The following is a 22,500-nucleotide window of genomic DNA, read 5'->3' as shown; positions in this document are numbered from 1 at the left end:
GCTGCCAGAGTGAGGCCGGGGCCTCAAAGCCACCGCTGCAGTATTTATAAAGGTCAGGGCACTTTCTTTCTCTCTCTCTCTCTCTTTTTTTTTTTTTCTTTTTAGCGTATTGTCTCCAAACGCAGCAAAGGCCCTGGTCACCGTTAACCTTCTCACTAACGTGCTCTTCTTCCTTCTCCAGCAGCGCGCAGAGGAACTCCGGTGGGATGCATGCATGATGGGTTTTGCGCACATGCGCACCAAAACACTCATTCACGCACACGCACACACGCGCGCGCACACACACACACACAAAACACACACACACACACACACAAAACACACACACACGCACACACACACGCATGCACACTCACAATCACATTCACACAAAATCTCAGTGCGTAGCCAGTAAGCTTCTTTGTCTCAAACGCAGTAGGGAAAAATGCACTGAGGATCTAATTCACCTACAGAAGGCAAACAAAGGAGCTGGCTGTAGCCTGTTAGCCCAGCCTGCCTCAGTAATGCTGCTAGTCTCAGATCACTGTGGCACATCCACGCGGCTGTTGTAAAACACATCTCAGAGAGGTCTGGGCCTCACCTCGGGGCCACACGCTCCGCCAGCGTCAGCGTGATTTATCGGGTCCACTCCTGGAGGGGACGGAGGGGAGGGGATGGACGTCGGGCTAAAACATGCCGCGGACGTAAAAATGAAAGCGTTTTCATGTCTTCCCCCCCCCCCCCGCCCCCGTAGACTGGCCCGGAGAGAAAGAACAATGCAAACCACACCATTCAAGACATGGGAGATTTATGTCTAAATTACTACAGAGAGGGGAGGACAGGAGAGGAGAGGAGAGGAGAGGAGAGGAGAGGGGAGGGGAGGAGAGGAGAGGAGAGGAGAGGAGAGGAGAGGAGAGGAGAAGAGAGAAGAGGAGAGGAGAGGAGAGGAGAGGAGAGGAGAGGAGAGGAGAGGAGAGGAGAGGAGAGGAGAGGAGAGGAGAGGAGAGAGCGATCTTGGAAAGAGTAATTGAAGGATACTAAAATGATAAGGAATAAAAGAGAGGCTAAAATACACGCCTGTGACGTGTGGTGTAATGGAGAGAGAACTCCAGAGCTCTGATGTAAGACATGGGGCTGTATTTACACAGCGTTTACACAGAGACAGCTGAGTGACCGCTCAGGAAATTGTAACTTTTTTGGGCCTTAAGATCCACAAGGGAATCTTTTAACTTTTGAATGTGTACCATGGAAACAAAGAAAAAGGGAGGGGGGGGGTCCATAAAGTGTATTTCTACTTTAAATCTTTAAACACAAAATGGGTGTGCTGTGTGCGGGTTGTTCGGTCCATTTTTATTAAGTGCTATTAAACTGTACACTCTCCCGGTGTGCTTGTTTCACAGCTGTCTACTGTGGGTGCAGCCGTATCCTCCCCTGACTGTGTTCTCCACCTGCATAAATCTGCTTGACGGAGAAAAACAAACTCCTCAGATGTGGACCTGTAAATTGGGTTTTTCCAAAAACGTAATTCATCACCTGATGCAGTGCCGGTCCTTGCTGTGCCCCTGAGTCCCAACACAAAACTGAGTGGAAACATCCAGACGGTGGACCGACAGGCTGTGACTGGCAAAGACGCCATCAGCAGCCCCAACTTCTGCTCCCCGTAGCTTAGAGTTTAACTGACAACCAACAAGGCTGTGTCCTCAGTGCACAGTGTGGCCTGACTCGGGTTACTGTTTTGCTAATCAGTATTTCAAAAATATTGTTTTTGTCCACTAAAAATTTCAAATGGAAAGTCGATTCTCAATCGGGGAGATTTTTGTCACACACACTCACACACACAGGACATGTGAGGTAATACTTGTCTAATACAAGTTCTCTTTAATAATGTTAAATGTTTAGTCTTAGTGTATAGCCTAACAAGTTCTTGTTAATAATATTAAATGTTTAGTTTACAGCCTAACAAGTTCTCTTAAATAATAATATTAAATGTTCAGTCTATAGCCTAACAAGTTCTCTTTAATAATAGTATTAAATGTTTAGTTTACAGCCTAACAAGTTCTCTTTAATGATATCAAATGTTCAGTCTATAGCCTGACAAGTTCCATGAAGTTGCTAAATCACGTACGTGTGCGATAGGTAATAGAATAGACTACACACATCAGTAACCAGTAGTTTATCGAACAGACCACACAATACATTGAAAAATTAGACTGACCACTGTCATCAACAAGAAATTTTCATCCGTCCTGTGTGTTTGTGTGTGTGAATGAGCGATTATATATTTTATATATGACTGTGTAAGCTTCTGTTTGTTTATGTTGGGAGTAAGGCAAGGACATGTAAAAGCTACTTTGCATCTTGACTGTATTAGTGTGTATGGGTGTGTTATGTACACATCCATTTCAATCAGCTGTGTGCCATACATTAGCACATTTCAGTCTAGTCTGTTTAGTCTTTAGTCTATGGTTTTAGTTCTGCAGAGAGCCCCTCCGCCCACACACTTACACACAAACACACACACACACACACACACCAGCTGGTCTCGGTAAGCCTCCCACCCTTAGCTTTACTTGTGTCCAGATGTTGCTCTTATACAACCTCTTTTTGTAATGGGTCAGTGCTGAATCTAGGACACTAACTGTCACGCACACACACACACACACACACACACACACAAATCATAAGGATTCTCACATCCAAACAATGTATACATCTTCACAGAGAGTTTCCATGTTTACAAGACTATACAGTGCACCATCACACACACACACCCACACACACACACAAATACACAGTATCTCTCCTTCTGTGTCACTCTTCCTGCCACATACACAGGCACACCAAGAACAAAATAAAAAAATTAAAAATAAAAAAAAAGCCAATCTCATAAGTGCACAGTCACTGGTTCTGACACAGAGCAAACAAACATCTGTTATGCTGACGAAGAGGCTTGGCTCAAACAGAATATAAGACAAAACATTCCTCACAGGTGGGCCAATGACATTAGATTAAGTTCCCTTAACAAGAGCCGCCGTCTTTCGCTCAGTGTGTTTGCCTTAACGCTGCACATCCGAGGAACAAAGAAAAAAAAACAAAAAAACAAGTACGTTCTCACGGATGCCCCCACTGCGATATTTTAATTGATGTAGTACACAAATGCGCAATTAACGCACACTGCACTTTAATATATTGACAACAGCACAAAACAACACACTCTATTCATCCTGCTCATTGAGGGAGCTGTTTGGAAATAAACTTAGGTTAGCAAATAAAATAAATGCAAATTAGCAGCCTCAGTGTATTATACTTCCTCTCAGAGTTCAGGCAGACGGAGACAAGAAAAAAAAAAAAAAGAAAGAAAGAGAGAAAGAAAGAAAAACGCCTCAGGTTTTAGAGCTGTGAGTTGGTCGTTTTGATAACAAATGCGGCAAGGCTGTAGGAAATTAGCATAGGACCATACTATGGTGCACACATACGAGATTTTCTCAAATATTTAAATGTGCATTTTTGTAACCAATGAGAACCGCATTTCTACTTTCAAAAAAATAAAATCCATGAACAACATTCAAAGGATAACTTTTTCGAAAACCTAACATCTGATTTCTTTGAGCTGTGAACCAGACCAGCCTTGAAGTCTCTCTCTCAATATAATATAATATAATATTATATATATATATGTATAGGATAACAGTTCATCTGTAATAAGCCATGGGGGCGAGAAGCACTAAGCTCCTGCTAAGCCGCTTTGGGACAAAGTTGACTATAACAATAAAGAAATAAATAAATGCCACACATAAAAAAGAAGAGGAGAAACAGTTCCATCTGGTACGTGTGGGGTTTTGTGTGTGTGTGTGTGTGTGTGAGAGAATGGAATGAATCTTATGTCTGTTCACTGTGAGGTGCAGAGCGTCAGCGTTGGCCTTACCAGGCAGGCTGGTGGAGACGTTGACCTGCGTGTAGAAGCGTTTGTTGGGCAGGAGTTCGGAGACGCCGTTCAGGGCCTCCACGGTGAAGGTGTAGTTGGAGTTGGGCAGCAGGTTGACGACGGTGACCGTGCGCTCCGTCAGGCCGCTCTGCTGCGGTACGAAGCCCACGCTGGCCCCGCACGGCTCACACTGAGTCTGGGGGGCCCGCGGAGGGCCGACGCAACGCCTGCACCCCACGCTGTATGTCAGGTCCCCCCTCCCGCCGGAGTCGTTTGGCGCGGCCCATTCCAGGATTAAGGTGGACTGCTTAAGGGTATAAACCAAGTCCCTGGGTGGAGAGGGGGGACCTGCGAAGTAGAACGGCAGAGGGAATAAGAAGTGCGATGATTCAAACACAGAAAAAAGACTTTTCTTTTCCACTAGAAAGCAAACAGAATCCATAATGAATATAAACGACAAGAGTAAATACAATCTCTAATACCTGATTATAATTAATGGATTCATTACCATGTACTAATGAACTGTAATTCATTCAAATAATGTTAGCCAATTATTTTTAATTGAGTGAGTCGTAGCGTAGCTGCGGGGATAGAAGTCAGTGGGTTCAAACAGATTGAGTGTGAGGGTATGGATGGGAAGAGAGAGAGTCACCAGAGACCAGTGAAGGCATATGGTAGAACCAGGGGGCTTGGGGCACACAGCGACAGTCAAGCTAAAATAATGAGCCAGTGCTGCTGGTTAAGTCACCTGATATTTTGGGAACCTCAGCAAAAGACAATAACCCTTAGTTCAACAGTTAAAGAGAAACAATGCACTCATACAGAGTGTGACTAAGATTTGAGTCAAGTTCTCAGTCTCCTACTACACACAGTCCTAATGATGGTGATTTTATTGCTGCGAGTGTCTTTTTGTCTCAAGGCCAATAGCAGCACAGAGGACCAATAAAAAGGCAAGCAGTAACAATGACCAGCGCTGTCCACAGATGGTTAAGACAGCCCACCCACACAAAACTGCCTTCTGATGAGCTAAGTGTTGTCATATCATACTAAACTGCTCTGTGCAGGCAGAAAGAGAACGAGAGAGAGAGAGCGAGAAAGAGAGAGAGAGAGAGAGAGAGAGAGGGAGAGAGAGAGAGAGGGAGCGTGAGAGAGAGAGAGAGAGAGAGAGAAAGAGAGGGAGAGAGAAAGAAAGAGAGTGAGAGAGAGACAGAGAGGGAGAGAGAGAGAAAGAGGGAGAGAGAGAGGGAGAAGAGATCACAGGGTGAGGCCTTTGCCACCTGAGCGTTAATTAAGCCCATCCTGTGGAGCGGGGCTGTTCTGAAGACTCTGGGGAGAAAAGGGGAGGCGGGGGAGGAAGGAGGTGTGGAGGACGTTGACTGTGCCATGCCTCTGTCGTTTGTCAGACAAGGATCTGTGAGCCACGGGGAGCCCTTTTAAATGTCACCCCGGGGCTCTGAGCCTCAGCGTGGACACATTCAGACGCTCGACAGGTCAGCGCCACCTGTGGACCACACGCACTCTGAAAAGACCCGCACATCCGTGGAGTCAGGGCTGTGCAGAGTCGAGTGTGTGGAGTGTGACGGAGAGAGACGGGCTGACGACCGACCAGATACGAGCCAAGCTCATGCTCTAGCCATAAAGACAAAGAAGATATTATCTTAGGGAAAAGCTTGACACTGATTATATTCATGAAGTTAAAAAAAAAAAAAAAGGTACTTCAGGGCAGTATTTTTTTCCAAGGTTTTTAAATTCAGAGCGTTTAGCATTTCAAAGTGTGCTGTAATGCACGTGGTGTATATGAAAGCCTCTGAAAGTGGCTATGGACTCTCCGAATATTTTAAACGGTTATTCTAAATTAAAGATGTGACGCTGACGCGTCCGTGCAGACAAAGCGTCCCAGCAGCAGGCATCTCTGTGCGCTATGTGCTAACACTGAGTCATTAGTATAAGAGCAATGCTGTTCTCCAGGACGAAAAAGAAGACAAACCTAAGAGCTTTATCAGAGTCTGTTTCTACACCAGAGCTCTGAACTTCTTTTAATGTGGTTACTGTCCTGTCTCACCGCGCTACACACACACACATTCAACAACTTTGCTTGTCTGGGAGATCTACCTGCTGTAAGACACCTCTCAGTGATATCTGATGAGGCTGTCTTTGATATAAATGTTAAAAAGGGCAGCAGTTGGGTTGGGTGGGGGGGTGGTTGAGTTCATGGAATCTATTGTGTGATGTGTCTTATCAGGCATATAGAAAGACATTCGCTAAAAGCAAAGACTGCCCTCGATAATTCTTTAAACAGGTTTAATCTTGCATGTAGAAAGCATACGTGTTCGTGTACAATAAGATTCACTGGGTTTTCTCAGGTGAGTGCTCGGAGTGCAACACGCTTGGTTCATTTCAATAACTCATGTGCCCTTTTTAACATGCAAGATTAAAACCAATTAACCAGTCAGCAAGATTAGTCTTTCTCAAGCGCTCTGTATGACAACTGTTTACACTTAACTCTCTTCCTGTAGCATTAACATTTAGAGACTTGGCTGAATGTACAAACTCCATCTGTGAAGTAACACTCCACTAATAACTGAACATGCATCACATTGGCAGTGCTGGGCCAGGGGAGTCTACAGGTGCCCGTGGATGAAGACAATGAGAGTTTGACAGAGAAACACTGATCAGGGTTTGAGTCTCTGCTGTGTGTTCTCTTACGTGTGTTGATTTTAGTTGGCAAACTTCTGATGCACATAATTGTCTCTACAGCAGACTTTTCCTGAATGCTTTTAGACACAGGGCAATGAGCACATGAACACACATTCTGTTTTATTTTTATGAGTGCAGATAAAGAAAACAAACAACTGAATGTGCTCAAGTGGTTATGCATGTGCATACGTGCGTGTGTGTGTGTGTGTGTGTGTGTGTGTGTGTGCGCGTGTGGCGTAATGAGAGTGGTTCTATCAGAGGCTCTGAGGGGTTATGTAAGGAAGTACACGTGTGGCCGTGAGCGCGGAGCAGCTGTGGTCCGCAAGTATTCACCAGAGTGTAGAAAGCAGAACACCTTCATTTATTCATCAACGCCACACACACACACCACATACTCACATAGACACACACACACACACACACACACACACAGACAAACACATGCACGCACGCACACACACACACACACGCACGCACGCACGCCACACACACAAACACACACAGAAACACACAGAGACACACAGAGACACACATAGACAAACACACACACACACACACACTCAGTGTAGTAGCCTGCAAATGCATACACAGCAGTCTTTCTATTCTTTCTCACTCATTCTGTACTTCTCTCTCTCTCTTATCACTGTCATCTACACACCTCTCTTTCTCCTTTTCTCTCTTTCTCTCTCTGTCCCTTTCTCTCCCTCTCTCTCTCTCACTGCCTCTCTCTTTTACACTGAAGTCTCTGTATTCCTCACTTTTCCCCTCTCTAACGCCAACTTTGGCTGGCAGTTCTCCCTCACAATAGATTTGTGGTATCTCATGACAGTAATTACAGAATCAATAATGTAATTAATGTTGTAATTGTGCTGCAGTAAATGCTATCACTAAACCCCACACACATATAAAAGATTTCAAATCGATATTGTAATTAAAACTGTAATTACTATGCTATAAAAGTTATCACTGATCTTCTTACAGCGGTGAGAGAAAGCTCATTTGCCATCTCAAAGCCCCTCTGTGTTTGATGCTATTACGCTGTGAATCTTCCACTCAAAATAGTAAAAGTAAAAAGCAAAGATCAATAGGAACATCCGTTATGTGAATGGTCCCACATGTCCAAAGGCATGAAGAGCCAACAGTGTGTGAGAAATGAGTGTGAGTGCGCGAACACACACACGCAGACACACACACACACACACACACATACATGCACGCACACACATACACGCACGCACGCACGCACACAAACACACACTTACGAGTGCAGGGGGCGGACGGACTATCCAGTGGGGTTCTGAAATGATCTTCCTCGCACACGCACAGCACAGAACCCTCCTCTTCGGCCACACTGTGGGCGGGGCACGGGAAGCACTCCTGTTGTCTGGATGACATCTTATACGTACCAGGAGGACAAGCTGAGGAGAGAACACACAATACGCCAGATAAGCCCCAGGCTCCCACTTTTACAAACACCATAAAGAGCAGTGCTACTGACATTTAAAACAGAAGATTTAAGACACTTTTAGAGCATTCATCACCAAGCTTAGGAAGCCTGGGTCACGAAACAACGGGCACCGCGGTGCCCGAGAAAAGACAATAAGGTCAAATTTTAAAAACGCTAAAAGAAAAATCACTGAGAGGAGGAGACAGAAAAGCTCCATCAAACACTAATATTGAAAGCACGGGTTGTGCGTGTGGAGCTGTGAGAAGCCCAGTAAGACAGTGCTAGTCTGGGAGAGGTGGGGAGATACATGTGATGTGACATGAAAATGACCTTTGAGAGACTGAAGCAGAGCCTGACCGACTTCATAAATGCACTGTCTGATGTCTGAACAGTGAATGGAGAGTGGTGAGGGAGTGAGTGAGTGAAGGAGAGAGAGGATGTGCTGGAGGCTAAGGGTCCTCTCTCTCAGAATAGAAGCCCGTTGATCATGTGAATCTCTCCAATCCCTCTCTCTATCAGTTCATGGCCTTTCATTTCATTACACCCTCCACATACACAACGCCACCCCACCCCTTCACTCTGTGTATTCACTGGCAAGTCATTATAGCACTGCTGTTAATCCATGCCTTATAGCAAATGCTGTACAAAGATGAGAGTGGATTACACATACAAACACACATCACTTATCTCACACATGCGCACACACACGCACACACACACACACACACACACACACACACACACACACTCATAAGGAACAAACCGTTCTGTGTTTTACAATCAGATATAAACAGATATATACAGTCGGCGAAAAAAATGCAACTTATGGTGTGAAATAAACACACGCGCGTGCACACACACACACATACACACGCACACACACACACACACAAACAAACAGAGGATTGCATTTTTTACTTGTCGTACCATTCCTCAGGGTGCTAATGTGTGTGAAATCCCTGATAGGTTTGTCACGGTTTGTGATGTGGCCCACAAACATGTCTGTGTTCAGAGAGGGAAAAAGCCTCGCACCTATAATCACTTTTATTCCCCGTGCAGTTCATTCTTTATACCAATAAAGGATAAAGAAAAAAAAAAAAGATGAGCACGCTCACTGTACCTCCGTTCTGCATACAACACAAAGTCAATACTGAGGAGAACCAGGCAGCACCATCAAACACTTACACTCTGCCTGCTTCTCACAGCCATTAACATCTAGCTAGTTCAACACACACACACACACACACTCAAACAGACACACACACACACTCAAACAGACGCACACACACATGCACACACACTCACACACTTACTCAGACATGCACACAGTCATACACACACACGGACACAAATACACACACACACACACACTCTCCCACCACTAGTCTCTTGAGCTGAGACTAATTTCAGTGTAGTGCAGACTGTGAGAGGAGAAAAGTGCCTTTGAGATGCCTGTACACACCGTAATGGACTGTTTAATGTTGGTCATTACATCTCTCCAAACATCCCCCACTGTCCAAAATCGGCCTTTAGTCACACGTCACCCCCTCTCCCTAAAAAAAAAGCGTGTATGCACCTCAGAGAAAGCTTTCGGTTTTGGACGTTGGTCTTTGATGCTTGTTGGGGGTGGTGGGGGGGGGGGGGGATTTGAGGAATCAGGTGCGGCTGAAGAGGGCCCGGTGCCTCTTTCTCTCCGGCCCCCCCCCCCCCCCCCCCCCCCCCCCCCCCCGTCTGGGAACCCGCTTGCAATCTGCCTGTAGCCAGGAGGGTACCACGGGCCCAGGCAGCTTTGCAGCAGCCATCCCGCCTCAGCCAACAGGCAAAACGCTCCCAGAAGAGGAACATGAAAGCAATTCCGAGGCAACACGAAGAAACAATCTGAGACTGAATTCCCTCCTGCAGTCAAAGCATGGGTGCCAATCCTTCTTTTTCTTTTTTTTTTTGCTTTCTTTCCCTAATTTCTTCCTCAACCGACAAACAAGGGAAACAGAGGGACTCTGCCAAAGGCAGCTGGCTGCATGCTCATCAGTTTGTCCTGGCTGCCGCTGGTGTGCGTTGATTAAACGGACGCGGGGAGCTGACAGATTCTACAGCCCTTCAAGGTGCAGTAATGCAGATATAACGTCGGCCCGTGCCAACACTCCGGGCTAGAGATGGCGACGAGGAGATAGACAGCCAATTTGCCGAAAACTCGCTCGAAGATCAAAATACAAGGTTAGACGCAATTCGGCTGGAGCGGCCGTGCGAAACAGCCCTGTTAGCTGGCACTCTAACACACCTTTCTACGCATTTGTTTTCAAACCCAAAGCTGTTTGTCATTCACGGGGTTGATGGAGTACAAACAAGAAAAGTTAAGTGAGACATGGGGAGGGCGGGACAGAGAGACTGAGAGAGAGAGAGACAGAGACTGTCTGAAAGAGAAAGTGTGTGTGTGTGTGTGTGTGTGTGTGTGTGTGTGTGTGTGTGAGAGAGTGAGACGCTCAAGACCAAATATTTAAGGTTGGGAGATATCGGAGTGCGGGCGGATTGCTTTTTCCACAGGTTTTCTTTGTGCTTCAGAGATGAAATTTCCGTGAAGCCTTTTCTTCATAACTATGCTGCACTCTTGCCCATCTATAAATCATGAACCACTTAATATAGTCAATGTGAGCAATGAATTGTTTCTGTGCGACTCTGACAGAAGGTATTAATGAATATTAATAAGTCTAAAAGACGTTTGCTTTGCTTCTCACACACCCCCCCCCACACACCCCCACCCCCTTCCCTCGACCTAAATGGCCTTCATTATTTTAGACCATAATTCTCTGCTGTCTTATTTTCAAATGTGAGGCTGGGTTTGCTGGTGGCTGCTGGGGAATCAATAATTCATGCCACCATATTCAGATCGCCGCCTTTATGCTGCTAATTCTAATTTATGAAAGGCGAACTAACGAGGAGAATAAATGCACATTAATGGTGAAGAGAAAGGTCCGTTTTAAAACGTCCTCCTTATCACTGTGGGGCTGAATGAGCGATCTCCTGACCTACCCCAGACACGGGCGCTTCTGAACTCAGATCATACAGACGGATAAAGCTCAGCAGACACTCATCATACAAATACACACTTAGACCTAAAGACACACACACACACACACACACAAGCACAGACACACACATATAGACTCTGACATACACACACACACACAAACAACACACAGAAAGACAGACACACACAGAATCAGACACACAAACACACACACATGCACACACACACACACACACAAAGGCTTGGTTAAAGAACAATGAGTCTGTTCCATGTGGATTTCTGCGGCCACGCTCTGAATAAACCACTGACTCCTGAGAGGGAATCATTATTCATCTTTGTTACCATCAGTAACGCAGAGCCCACTGATATCTGTACACACACACACACACACACACCAAAAGACAAAGAAAACAGGTTTTGTTGCCCTGCTTTTTTTGTCCCTTATGTAGGTGACCTGTATTGGTTTGGTTAAAAGAAAAAAGAAAAGACGTCAGTGTCCCTTGATAATCAGTGTTCTAATATAATGACGATGTCGACGTAAGGCTTGAGCTTTAGTCCAAGGGCCCAAAACAGCATACTGTCTAATGTGACGGACCACTGTTACATCACCTCCACACTGCTGGCCACGGACTGGGTGGAAATCCGAGGAAATGATGAGCAGGAGAAGAGATTGTGTGGGAATCTCTGACATACTGATCCACACACAGAAAGAGAGAGAGAGAGAGAGAAAATAGCACAGGCAGCTCTCACTGCTTAAACAGCCGGATAAATGGACGTTGTCAGTGTCTCTCTCTCTCTCCTTCTCTCTTTTTCTCTCTCTCTCGCTAAAACCTTCGTCCTCTTCAAAAAAAAAAAAAAAACCTCAGTGCGTCTTATCTCTCCAGTGGAACAAAGGAATCAACACGGACAAGAGCCTCAATTACAGGATATTACACTGCTCGGCCTTAATCAGAATCAGACACAGCATTATCAGGGCCCTTGCCCTTGCGGGATTCTCATTTTCGGCGAGACGCAACTCCCTGTGCCACGTATCAATCCTCATCAATGCCATTCTCTGTCTTCTCATTTAACCAGCACTCCTGTTACCGCCCAGACGCCATCGCCTGCCTGCGTGAGCACACCTCTTTGTTCTCTCTCCCTCTCTCTCTCTCTCTCTCTCTCTCTCTCTCCCCCTCTCTCTCCCTCTCTCTCTTTCCCTCTCCCTCTCCCTCTCTCTCTCTCTCTCTCTCCCCCTCTCTCTCTCTCTCTCTCTCTCCCTCTTTTTCTCTCTCTCTCTCTCTCATTCTCTCCTCAACCCATCTCATCGTTCGCTGTTGTTTTCCCACAGTCCTGTGGTCTCTTGTCCCTGAGCGGTTGGCGTCCTTTCGGAACTGAATGTTCAGTCAGATGTAGGGGTGTGTTCATACCATCCTCATCTAACACGTGAAGTCACACAACTTTAGGAGCGGGGGTGGGGGGTGGGATGACATCATCAAAAGCTGCCCAGTGGCTGATGATCTGAGGGCTTTTGTTTGCTTCCTGTCCCTCCTGATGGATGGTTTCCATTTAGCCGTGCCACTCGGGCGATTTGTTCACGTCCAGAGCGGAGGCGCTGTACAGCCGGGCCTGCCGCTGCGGTTCTATGGTGCCGGGCTGAACCCAATCAACCTCCATCCCCAGGACACGCGGTACCGACAGCCCGGCTCACTCCCTGCGTGATGATGTGTGTGTGATTGAGAAGCACAGTATGTGTGTGTGCTTCAGCACTCAGGTCAGAGTGTTCACATAACTCTGCGTGTGTGTGTGTGCATGTTTGTGTGTGTGTGTGCATGTGTGTGCGTGCACGTACACATGCATGTCCGTCTGTGTCTGTAAATCAGAGATCTGAGAGCTTCAAAGGCAGCATTAGCACTAATACTATGAGAATGAGCATGGTGTGGCAGCATGTGTGTGTACATTGCTGAGGCAGGGAGAGAGAGCACATAAATAAAAAGTTAAGAAAAGAAAAGAAAAGAAAAGTAAAAGAAAAGAAAAGAAAAGAAAAGGGAAAAATGTCACATTCAGACTCACACATTACCGTTAGGCTGTGGAGAGAGAAGTGTGGTGTAGTGACAAGGTAACTGATTTGCTGTGCTGTCTCAGTGACATCATCTCTCATGGCCCCTCCAGTGCCTGATCTCAACATCTGTCTGATCCAAGCCCTGTCACTCCAGCAAATTCCTCTCATTACACTGGCACAGAGGACGGAGAGAAGAAAGGGCAGCGAGGAGGAGGAGGAGGGGGAGGAGGAGGAGGAGCTGGCACATTTGCATTCTGAATGTATCAGATGGCACGTGTCAGTGGTCATGTTTGCATCTGAATGTCAAAGCAATTTCAGATTTGGGTGCAGGAGAAATGAGACTGAATGGGAAATAAATATGTAAATAAATAAATAAATATCGCTTGTTCGTTTTGACTTGTTCGTGTCCAGCGATGAGGCTATTCGATCTGGAGACTGAAGATGGAAGGCATAAACACCGGCGAATTGGAGCCAACTCTCTGGAATATTAGAGCGTGTGGCTGTTGTGGATATTTGCCACATAAACACAAACTGGTTATTGCTTGCACAGGTAATGAAGCTCTCGCTCTTTTTTTCTGGTTTCCAGAGGTGGAAATGTTTCTGTTTCTGAACATTAGGCAGTCAAAACAAAAGCAGAAAAAAAACCCCACAATCATTTCTTTTTTTTTTTTTTCTCTCCATATTCACCTGCTGATATCAAGAACAGGACCTGGCTGAAAGCACCCTGCAACGCAGATACAGTGAGATGCTGATTTGTTTAGTGTGCAAAAAAAAAAAGGGGGGGGGGGCTGTGTAGAAATGAGAAAGAAAAGCATAATCCCCACTGATATCCGATGATAAATCACTCTGAAGCAGATGGGATCCTACTGGTTTTTAGGAGGGGGTGAAAAGGGAAGCCTGGTTAAAAGCAGTAACCTGTCAAATTCTGAAGATCAATGGTACGAAGGTCAAGAATGATCAGAGGGCTGTTTCCGGAGGAAGGGGGGTGGTGGGGTGCAAGGCATGAATAGGTCCTTCAGGAAACGGAGCCTCCGGGGACCTGTGCTGGGTGTGCGCAGGAAGAGGTCAAGCAGAGAAAAACATTTGGTGACCCCAAAGAACAAACTCTTGACCTGTGACCCAGAGTGCTTCCTCGTGGCTGCACTGAGTAAAATGAGTTGATCTGCATGCCCAGGCATCTCTGGAGATGATGTATGATAGATACAGCAGCTGCTCTACAGAGCTGGGATCCATAAAACATTGGACTGGGTGCAGAGGTGAGGAGTGGTGATTGCTGGGCGAGTCCTATTGGGTTTTAAATGGTGCCGTGCACAGGGTGACCCCAGGAGACAGAGATAAAAGATTGAGCTGAAGATGGATGGCTGGGGGTGGAAGGGTCTTGGTGCGTTGTGAGCTTTTAATTACAGCACATCCAGATCGCTCTCCGCACAACCCAGACCTGCCAGGGCAGCTCAAAGCCCCACGCCAGCAGGATGTCACACATGCCCCGCATGCCTGAAATACAGCATATCTAAAGACATGCATGCATGCACACAAATGCTAAAACACACACACACACAGAAGCACTCACATACACACATTTACACAGTCACAGATACAGCATATCTGAAGACAAGAATGTATACATGCACACATGCTCAAACACACACTCACACAAAGACAAACACACACACACACACACACACACACACACACACAATAGCATTCTCACACACACACACACACACACACACACAGAAACACAACTATACATTCACTCACACATGCGCACACAGACTGCACGCACACGCACATGGATGACCCGCCAAGACCAGGCAGCAACAATTAACAGTGTTTGTCAGGCCTCCGGTTGCATAAAAAATGAGGCAGAAACACAATCAGGGCCGCAATTAGGCTGTGAAGGTAAAACGCCAGTGACCTTGTTGTGTAATTAACTGCTTTTTTCTTTCATTAATTTCCTTTTTTTTTTGTGCCTGCGCTTAATTAAGAGACAGGATGTCATCAGGACAGGCTGAAAGTGAAGTGAAGCAATGAAGAAAAAGAAAAAAAAAAAAAAAGAGAGGGGGGGTAAGAATTGAAGAGGGGATGGAGGAGGGGAAAAAGACACATTAAGAGACTGGGAGAGAAAAGGTGAAAGGGAATAAGTAGACGCAGAACAATCAAATGAGACAAATGGAAGGAAGGGGGAATGACAGACCTTCTAAACTCTTACTTCTTTTCTTCCTTGATTAACTCTCTCTGGGTTGATGGTGGTGACTATCTTTGACCCAGCTTGGACCTGTTTTTTGGGGGGGTTTTTGCTGTAGGAGAGCGGCAGGACACTGGGTGGAAAGTGCTGCATTCATGTGTAAGGCCTCTGATTCTCAGGGTCTAACGGGGAAAATCCAGGGAACTAGCGATGAAACACGTAAAGGTTAAATGTGTCTACTACAGGCTGTTGATGAATCTAGCCATGTTTGAGTTGTGTTGGGTCACTGGCAGTTTTTGACAATCTTCCTTTCTTTTTTTTTTTTTAAATCGTCTAGAAATGTCTCCGTGAGATGACGGTTTCAAGGGTTTGACATTTATTCTGTTATATTCCATGGTCAGTGATAACTGCTTTGCTGAGGTCCACGCGTGACGTGTTTCAGACATGACGTCTCACTGGTATGTGCGATGCTCTCTCTGTGGAGACAGGCGTTCAGCCGACAAAAAAAAAAAAATCGTGTACATATGCACAGTACGTCTTAATACAGACTCACGTCGTCACACGACGTCCACACGCGATCTCCGGCGTCACGAAGACTTCGGTAACAACGCTTTCCGAAATGATCTCACCCCCATCTCCCCTAACTCAAACGCTCTCATCCACAGCGTCTACTTAAAGCTTTTAAAGAGCTTTTCCTCTTCATACTGAAGCGTGAGGAACATTAGGTCAGAGTCGTCAGTCGGGCTGAGGAGTCCGGACGGAAACTTCTCCGTGGGTTGTCAAGATGCATTTTTCATCCACTTCCAGTGCTTTTGGCTCCTAAATGACTTGTCTGTCAGTGAGGCTGCTTTTGGAATCATTTGAGTCATTCAGAGTGTCTAAGACAAAACTCTACCTCAAAAGACAGCTCTTGACAGCTCGCACTACGAACCAGGTAAGTGAAATAGTGGCCGTTGTCACCGGGAGGTTTGAATAGCACATGACACCTCTGAGGGAGGGCTGCCAACCTTAAATTTAGTTAAGGTTTTTTTGATTTGTTCGTTTTTTTTTTAAAAATGGATGAGACTGAATTTTGTCACTTTTACTGGCAGACTGGACTTTTTTGCTGATGCATCATACGACGTGTATGTAAAGTAATGCAAGAAAAGGTTTCCACATGTCCTATTCTTCAAGTAATAGGATTTGATTTGTTTGCATCTGTATCTGTGTCACCTGACACTATTGACTGGTCGACACACTGACCTATACCTGTGCTCTTTTGAGTCAGTGTCGGCAAATGTAAATGGACAATTGTGTGTGTGTGTATGTTTCCACTGGCAGCAGTGAAATAGCGCTGTTTTGCACCTGTTCGCTCCAAGGAAAATACACTTATCAATTTCTCGGTTTGATGATGTTTTACAAACTGACTCAAATTCAGTCAGTTCTTTATGCACTGTCTAAATTTATGGACAGTTGGTGCAGCTATGCGTATAGTTTGCAAAAAAAAAAGAAAAAAGATTCAGAAGAAAGCTTGAGGGGTCAAACAGCAGTAACAGCAACAAAATGGAATCCATGGAAACTCCCAACGACCAACATGGACCAGTAACTCTACAAATCTTTTCCACTCCTCATCTTTCTTTCTCTGGTTCCCAACTGGTCACTCTTGGCCATAAATCACATTTTTGCGCTTTTATTTTGGGTCAAGGCTTCTGACATCACAAAAAAAAATATCATACAGGAGCCGGGGTGTGACCTTCTTCACAAGACTAGAGAAATAGATATATATATACTCAATCCAGTCTTGATACATACACACACACACACACACACACATATATATATACACACTCATATATGGTATATCACTGTAGTAAGCAATTCTGCTGAATGTGGCCTCTAGATTTCAGCTGATAGAATAAACCTCAGTGAAAAGAAAAAAAAAACAAAAAACAAGTGGACATTGATAGAATAAAGTGATTGTAAAACTTTGACAGAATGTCCACACACTTTCTTTGCACCACGGCTGAGGTACCATCGGGCGTTCACAAACACAACAGATGGGTTTGGAGTGTGTGGGCGTTGCTATTGATTTCTGTTCGCCCGTAGCACTATCTGCTCTTCTTCTCTCTCCGTTCATTTCCCTCTCTCCCTCCCTCCCTTCCTCCCTCCATATCTCTCTCTCTCTCTCTGTCTCCTCTTTCCTGTCAGCTGAGACATGCTCTACTTTAAGGTCTCTATCGCACTCAGCTGGTGCGGGAGCACTAGCCCCCCCAGGCACAGCCAAGCATCTCCTTTAAAACACACACTGGAGAATCAGTGCCTTCTAGTAGAGAGGTCATACATCACTCGTACATACAAGGAGTTGCTTCCTGGCAAAGTATGTTAACACAACGTAAAAAGTTTGGCTCTGGCTAAACAACAGCTGAAGAATTTTTCAAAGACTTCTTTCATGCCTGCACATGGTCTTCGCACGGCGTTTCATGGATTCCGCGGTTAAAAAAAAAAAAAAAAAAAAGAAAAAAGAAAGGACGTGAAACTGTAAACACGGCCTATAGATAACCCTGCCTTGAGAGAACGTGATGAATCTTTATAGAGACATGGAGACTCTTCAACTCTGAGGGGTCCCTGTAAAACCTCTTGCCTGAGCCCTGAGGGGGGAGTACACCGTTGTGCTGTGCTCTAATCACACAGAGCTAATGGGCTCAGAGGCATGGGGATCTGAGAGGGAAAAAACCCACACGCTCATGATATCAGTCTAACAGACCAGTCAGCCGGCCAAAGAGAACATGACCAACGCACTCCATAATGACTCAGAGACAGCGTGGCTTTACTGCGAGCTCACTGATCACTCATAACCCAAATGATAAGGAATTCTCTGCACAAACTGAAAAGACTAAACATTGTTTAAGGGTTATTGTCTTTTTTGTGGTTATCTGATTATTACTGCGTGTGTGTGTGTGTGTGAGAGAGAGAAAGAGAGAGAGAGAGAGAGAGAGAGAGAGAGAGAGAGAGAGAGAGAGAGAGAGAGAGAGCGAGAGAGAGCGTATCATGCCACACAAATATGACTGGAAATGAGGCTCCGCTCAATGAGTTCGCGCAGCGTTCTTTTTTAAACATCCGTATCCACGCCTACTGAATCATCAAGAGCTCTGTACACTCGGAGCGTGATCTTAGAGTTTAAGGACTCACTTCTGAGCTAAAGAAATCCCTGCCAAAGCTGGAGAGCAGGCGTTGCAGGATAAAAAAAAAAAAAAGATCTCCCATTTGCCCTTCACCTCTATCTCTGCATCTCTCCTCTCTCCTCCCTCGCCTCCTCTCCCCCTCCCTCCCTCCCTTCCTCCCTCCCAGGTCGGCCGTCTAAATGAGAAGACGGGGGCGAGCAGGCTATCACCAGGCTTCATCAGGCTCTGAGGCCCTGGTGCCGGGCCAAGTGAATCTGCACACCCGCAGAAAATCAATAGCTTGTTTTTTTTTTAATGGAGAAATCCTGGCGAGCCGCGCCAAAGAACAATGTGCAAAGTCCGCCCGCGTTTTCAAGCGTTACCGTGGCAGCCGGCGCCGCCCCGCGAACGCCGGCTGGGCGTCCGAGGGTCCGACGCATCTGCCGGAACCAGCCGCTGTCTCTCCTGTGGCGGAACCGACTGCTGGGTCTGCTGTTTATGCTAGCACTGCCTCCCCACTGAAGCCTGTAAAGTCAGAACTTCACTCTGAGTCACTGGGGAGGGGATGTTGTTACACCCCCAAACCCCCCCGCCCCCACGACTAAGAGACTTTTAAAGTTTGGCGTCTGGAGTTTTGTTCCGTCAAAAGTTGAGCGATGAGTTTGGTTTTGTAAAGTCTACGTACACGGAGATTCCAATATCCCACAAATAGACTGTGTGTGTCATTCCTTCAGGTCAAAGCTGATAACTACATTAGTCTGGCCTCTGCATTCCTTTACAAACCCCCTCCCCCCCCCCCACACTTCTCATAAAGAATTCAGGCCCTCCTTCCCTCTGCTCGCTACCCTCCCGACGCGGCCAAGGGCCGGCCGTCCCGTTCCGAGAAGAGCCGCCTTCCGGGTCGGCGCCCTGGATGAGACGGGCGGGAGGAAGGAGCGGCGTTTTCGGAGCGGAGCAGCTGAGAGGATGACATAAGCACGGGAGCAGCTCCCACTCATCAGAACAGAGCTCCGTATTCAGCCGTCAATTATTCATCGTCAGGGCACCGGTGTCACTGCCAAAGTGCTGAAATAGCTGCCGCTCCAGCAGAGGCAAAAGCAGCAGCATGACTGAGAGACGGAAATATCGTTTCTGACGCCACCGGCCGCTGCCGCAAACCGGGCGACCCCGCGAGGTCTTAAGATGTTGAGTGACGAACAGAAACTACGGCAACGTGCGACGTATGATTTATTTAAAACACACAGATACGCCCATCTCAGCAAAAAAAGAGTGAAGAGAAAAAAAGGAGTTGGTGCGCTGCTCGACACAACAGACTCTGAGACATTCTCATGATTAGAGCATCGCAGACCTAGTCTCTGTTCCTCAGCTCTGGCTAAGTGTACACAAACATAACATCTGTGTAGTAGAATATGCTTATTTCACTTGTGAGAGCGAGGCCTGTCTGTAGCCAAACACTGTGCTGTTCTTTGCTAAATAACCGTTAACATGTGAGGCCACGGTAAGAGTGACTGGTCAGAGGCAACAGCTTGGACCAATCTCCTCACAGACACACACATCACCATGTCAACCAACGTGACCTCGTGCAACTGTGCAGCTCAGCTGTCGCCTTGGCGACCGTGGGTCACCATCGCAACCCCTCCAGAGAGGACGACGGCACGGGGTTGGGTTCGACGACCAGCGCCGGCAACGCGGTTGCCGCAGAGCCCGGATTGACACGGGCGACGGAGGACCTCGTGGGAGGGTAGCATAGGCCACTGTCGACAGAATCTCCAGTTGGAGTGTGGCCATCTGTGCAGCATTACATATGACAGAGAACAGCCATCTCTCTTAAAACAGGGCAGATAGGGTAGCGCTGTCTAACAGTTAAGAGTCATTGGGGTTGGGCACCAGACACTGCGTGTGTGTGTGCGTGTGTGTGTGTGTGCGTGTGTGTGCGTGCGTGTGTGTGTGCGTGTGTGTGTGTGTGTAAGAGGCAAATATGAGTTAGATGAGGGTTGAGATGAGTTCTAAGACTACAAGTCTCTACACTGATCAAAAGCTTTTCCATTCCCATTGCTTCTCTCCAACAACACACTCACCACCAACACACACACGCAGCAATACTGCACACGTACGCGAGCAAACACACACACACACACAAATAGACACATGCATACATAGGCAAATACACAAACACACACACACAGAAAGAGAGAGAGAGAGAGGACGAGCGAGAGGGAAAGAGAGAGGGAGAGCGAGAGAGAAAGAGAGAGAGAGATAGAGAGAGAGAGAAAGAGAGAGAGAGAGAGAGAGATAGAGAGAGAGCAAGGCAGCAGATTAGAGGGCTGACAGTTTATTAGGGAGTGAGTGACAGTCTCGGGGAGCAGGCGTGACACGTGGTCTGCCAAAGCCAGTTGGGAGCGGCTGGGATTCTCTTTATGAGGACTGAGCTCACACAGACACCCTGTCACAACACATTCAAACCCAGCCCTGTGCTCAGCTTCCTCACACACACACACACAAACATCAAGAATCCCCTCCCACCACCCATAATGCCACCAGGCATAATCAATACCTCCGTCAATATCTGCCTGCCATGATAAATTTGGTCAATCGATCAATAGACACCAGAACGTTCACAACTAAACACTAAATGTCAGAGGAAATTGCGACAGACTCTTTAATCATTAACTGTCACAGCAAATAAAGCAGGACTCCAACAGGAGGCAGAAATACTGCGATGGCAGTATGTGGAATTGGGTATCATATGCTCACATGTTAACGGACATGTTAGAGAAATCATCTACCGGCATTTGGAGAAAAAGAAAAGAAAAGAAAAATACCTGAACACAAATGAGTGTGTGCTGTAAAAACACTCTAATTGAGATGAATAGAAGTCATTTCCACACCGTAATCCATCCATTCTGATTCGAGTGGGATCATCTGATTGCTGGTGTCACAATGAATGGAGAGGGTCACAAATGGTTTAGTCAGTGAAAAGAAATGAAGAGGGAAAAAAAAAATTAAAAAAAAAAAAAAAAAAACCCTGCTCCGCCAGCCCTGATTGTTCCTTTATTGGCAGAATAAATGTGTAGTTGTTGTTTAATTTAATGAATCATTACTCGGCGGCTAATTTAATTTAATGTATTTACTTCCACAGAACATTTGGAAAATGATGTTTATGCATGGGCGGCTGTGCTAAACATGGCGGTTGGAGTTGTAAAAATGCTTAATGTGATTTGCTGTGGAAAGTGCTGTTTCCTGCGAGCTGGAGCTGCTGGGTGGAGACTGAAGGTGGAGGGTTGCGTTGAGTGAGGTGTTTAAAGCACGGCAGGTGACAGGCCATCACACTCCTGTTCTTCTCTCTTAAAGAAGTTTTACAGACACAGGATCTGTCTCAGAAAGGGGTGGTCTACCTGTCAGGTCTGTCTACCTGTCTGTGCATGTGTGTGTGTGTGTGTGTGCGTGTGCGTGTGTGTGTGTGTGTGTGTGTGTGTATTTGTGTGACACCTAGCTAGGGTTCTACTTAACAGATATTTTCCTTGACGCACTGAATGAAAATACATAGACACACACAGACACACAGAGAGATACACTCCATGAACAACACACACACACACACACACACACACTCATGCGCGCATACATACACCACACACAATGGTTGACCTTTCCTTGAGCCCATAACAAGGCAGGTGGAGCACATACATACACTAACAAACACAGCAGAAAATGAGCCTCTACACAGCAGGGTTAACACACCGCGGTCAATAAACGACAACGGGCATTCAGTCAGCCATCCATCCATCCTTTATTTATACCTGAACTTCATTGAGTGATGCCATTGGCTATGAAGGGTGTGCTGGCCACCGGTAATTGGAAAGCCGGCCAATTAGATTGATCATGCAGCAGGAAACAAAAAGAGTTGCCCGGCAACAGTTGGCAAGGACAGAGGCAGCCAGTCATGGCCCAATCTAATCCATTCTGCTTCACCTTGGCCAAGGACCAAACAAAATCCCTGGCCCCGATCTGGCTTACAGTTAGGACCAAGAGCGCGCACACACACACACACACACACACAC

The 22,500-nt window shown here is 46.3% G+C and overlaps 1 protein-coding gene across 1 annotated transcript in view; it reads right to left on the bottom strand.

The window, feature by feature from the left end:
* Positions 1 to 22,500, bottom strand: part of epha10 (EPH receptor A10) — a 150,606-nt gene that overhangs the window by 27,632 nt on the left and 100,474 nt on the right. The window contains exons 8-9 of the mRNA XM_030788540.1: positions 7,864 to 8,019; positions 3,905 to 4,252 (exon numbers count right to left, since the gene is read on the bottom strand). Of these exons, the coding sequence (XP_030644400.1) occupies positions 3,905 to 4,252; positions 7,864 to 8,019 (504 nt within the window). The remainder of the gene's footprint in view (positions 1 to 3,904; positions 4,253 to 7,863; positions 8,020 to 22,500) is intronic.

The sequence above is a fragment of the Chanos chanos genome, chromosome 12, assembly GCF_902362185.1.
Source record: "Chanos chanos chromosome 12, fChaCha1.1, whole genome shotgun sequence".
Lineage (NCBI taxonomy): Eukaryota > Metazoa > Chordata > Actinopteri > Gonorynchiformes > Chanidae > Chanos > Chanos chanos.
This window is presented reverse-complemented; position numbering and strand designations above follow the sequence as displayed.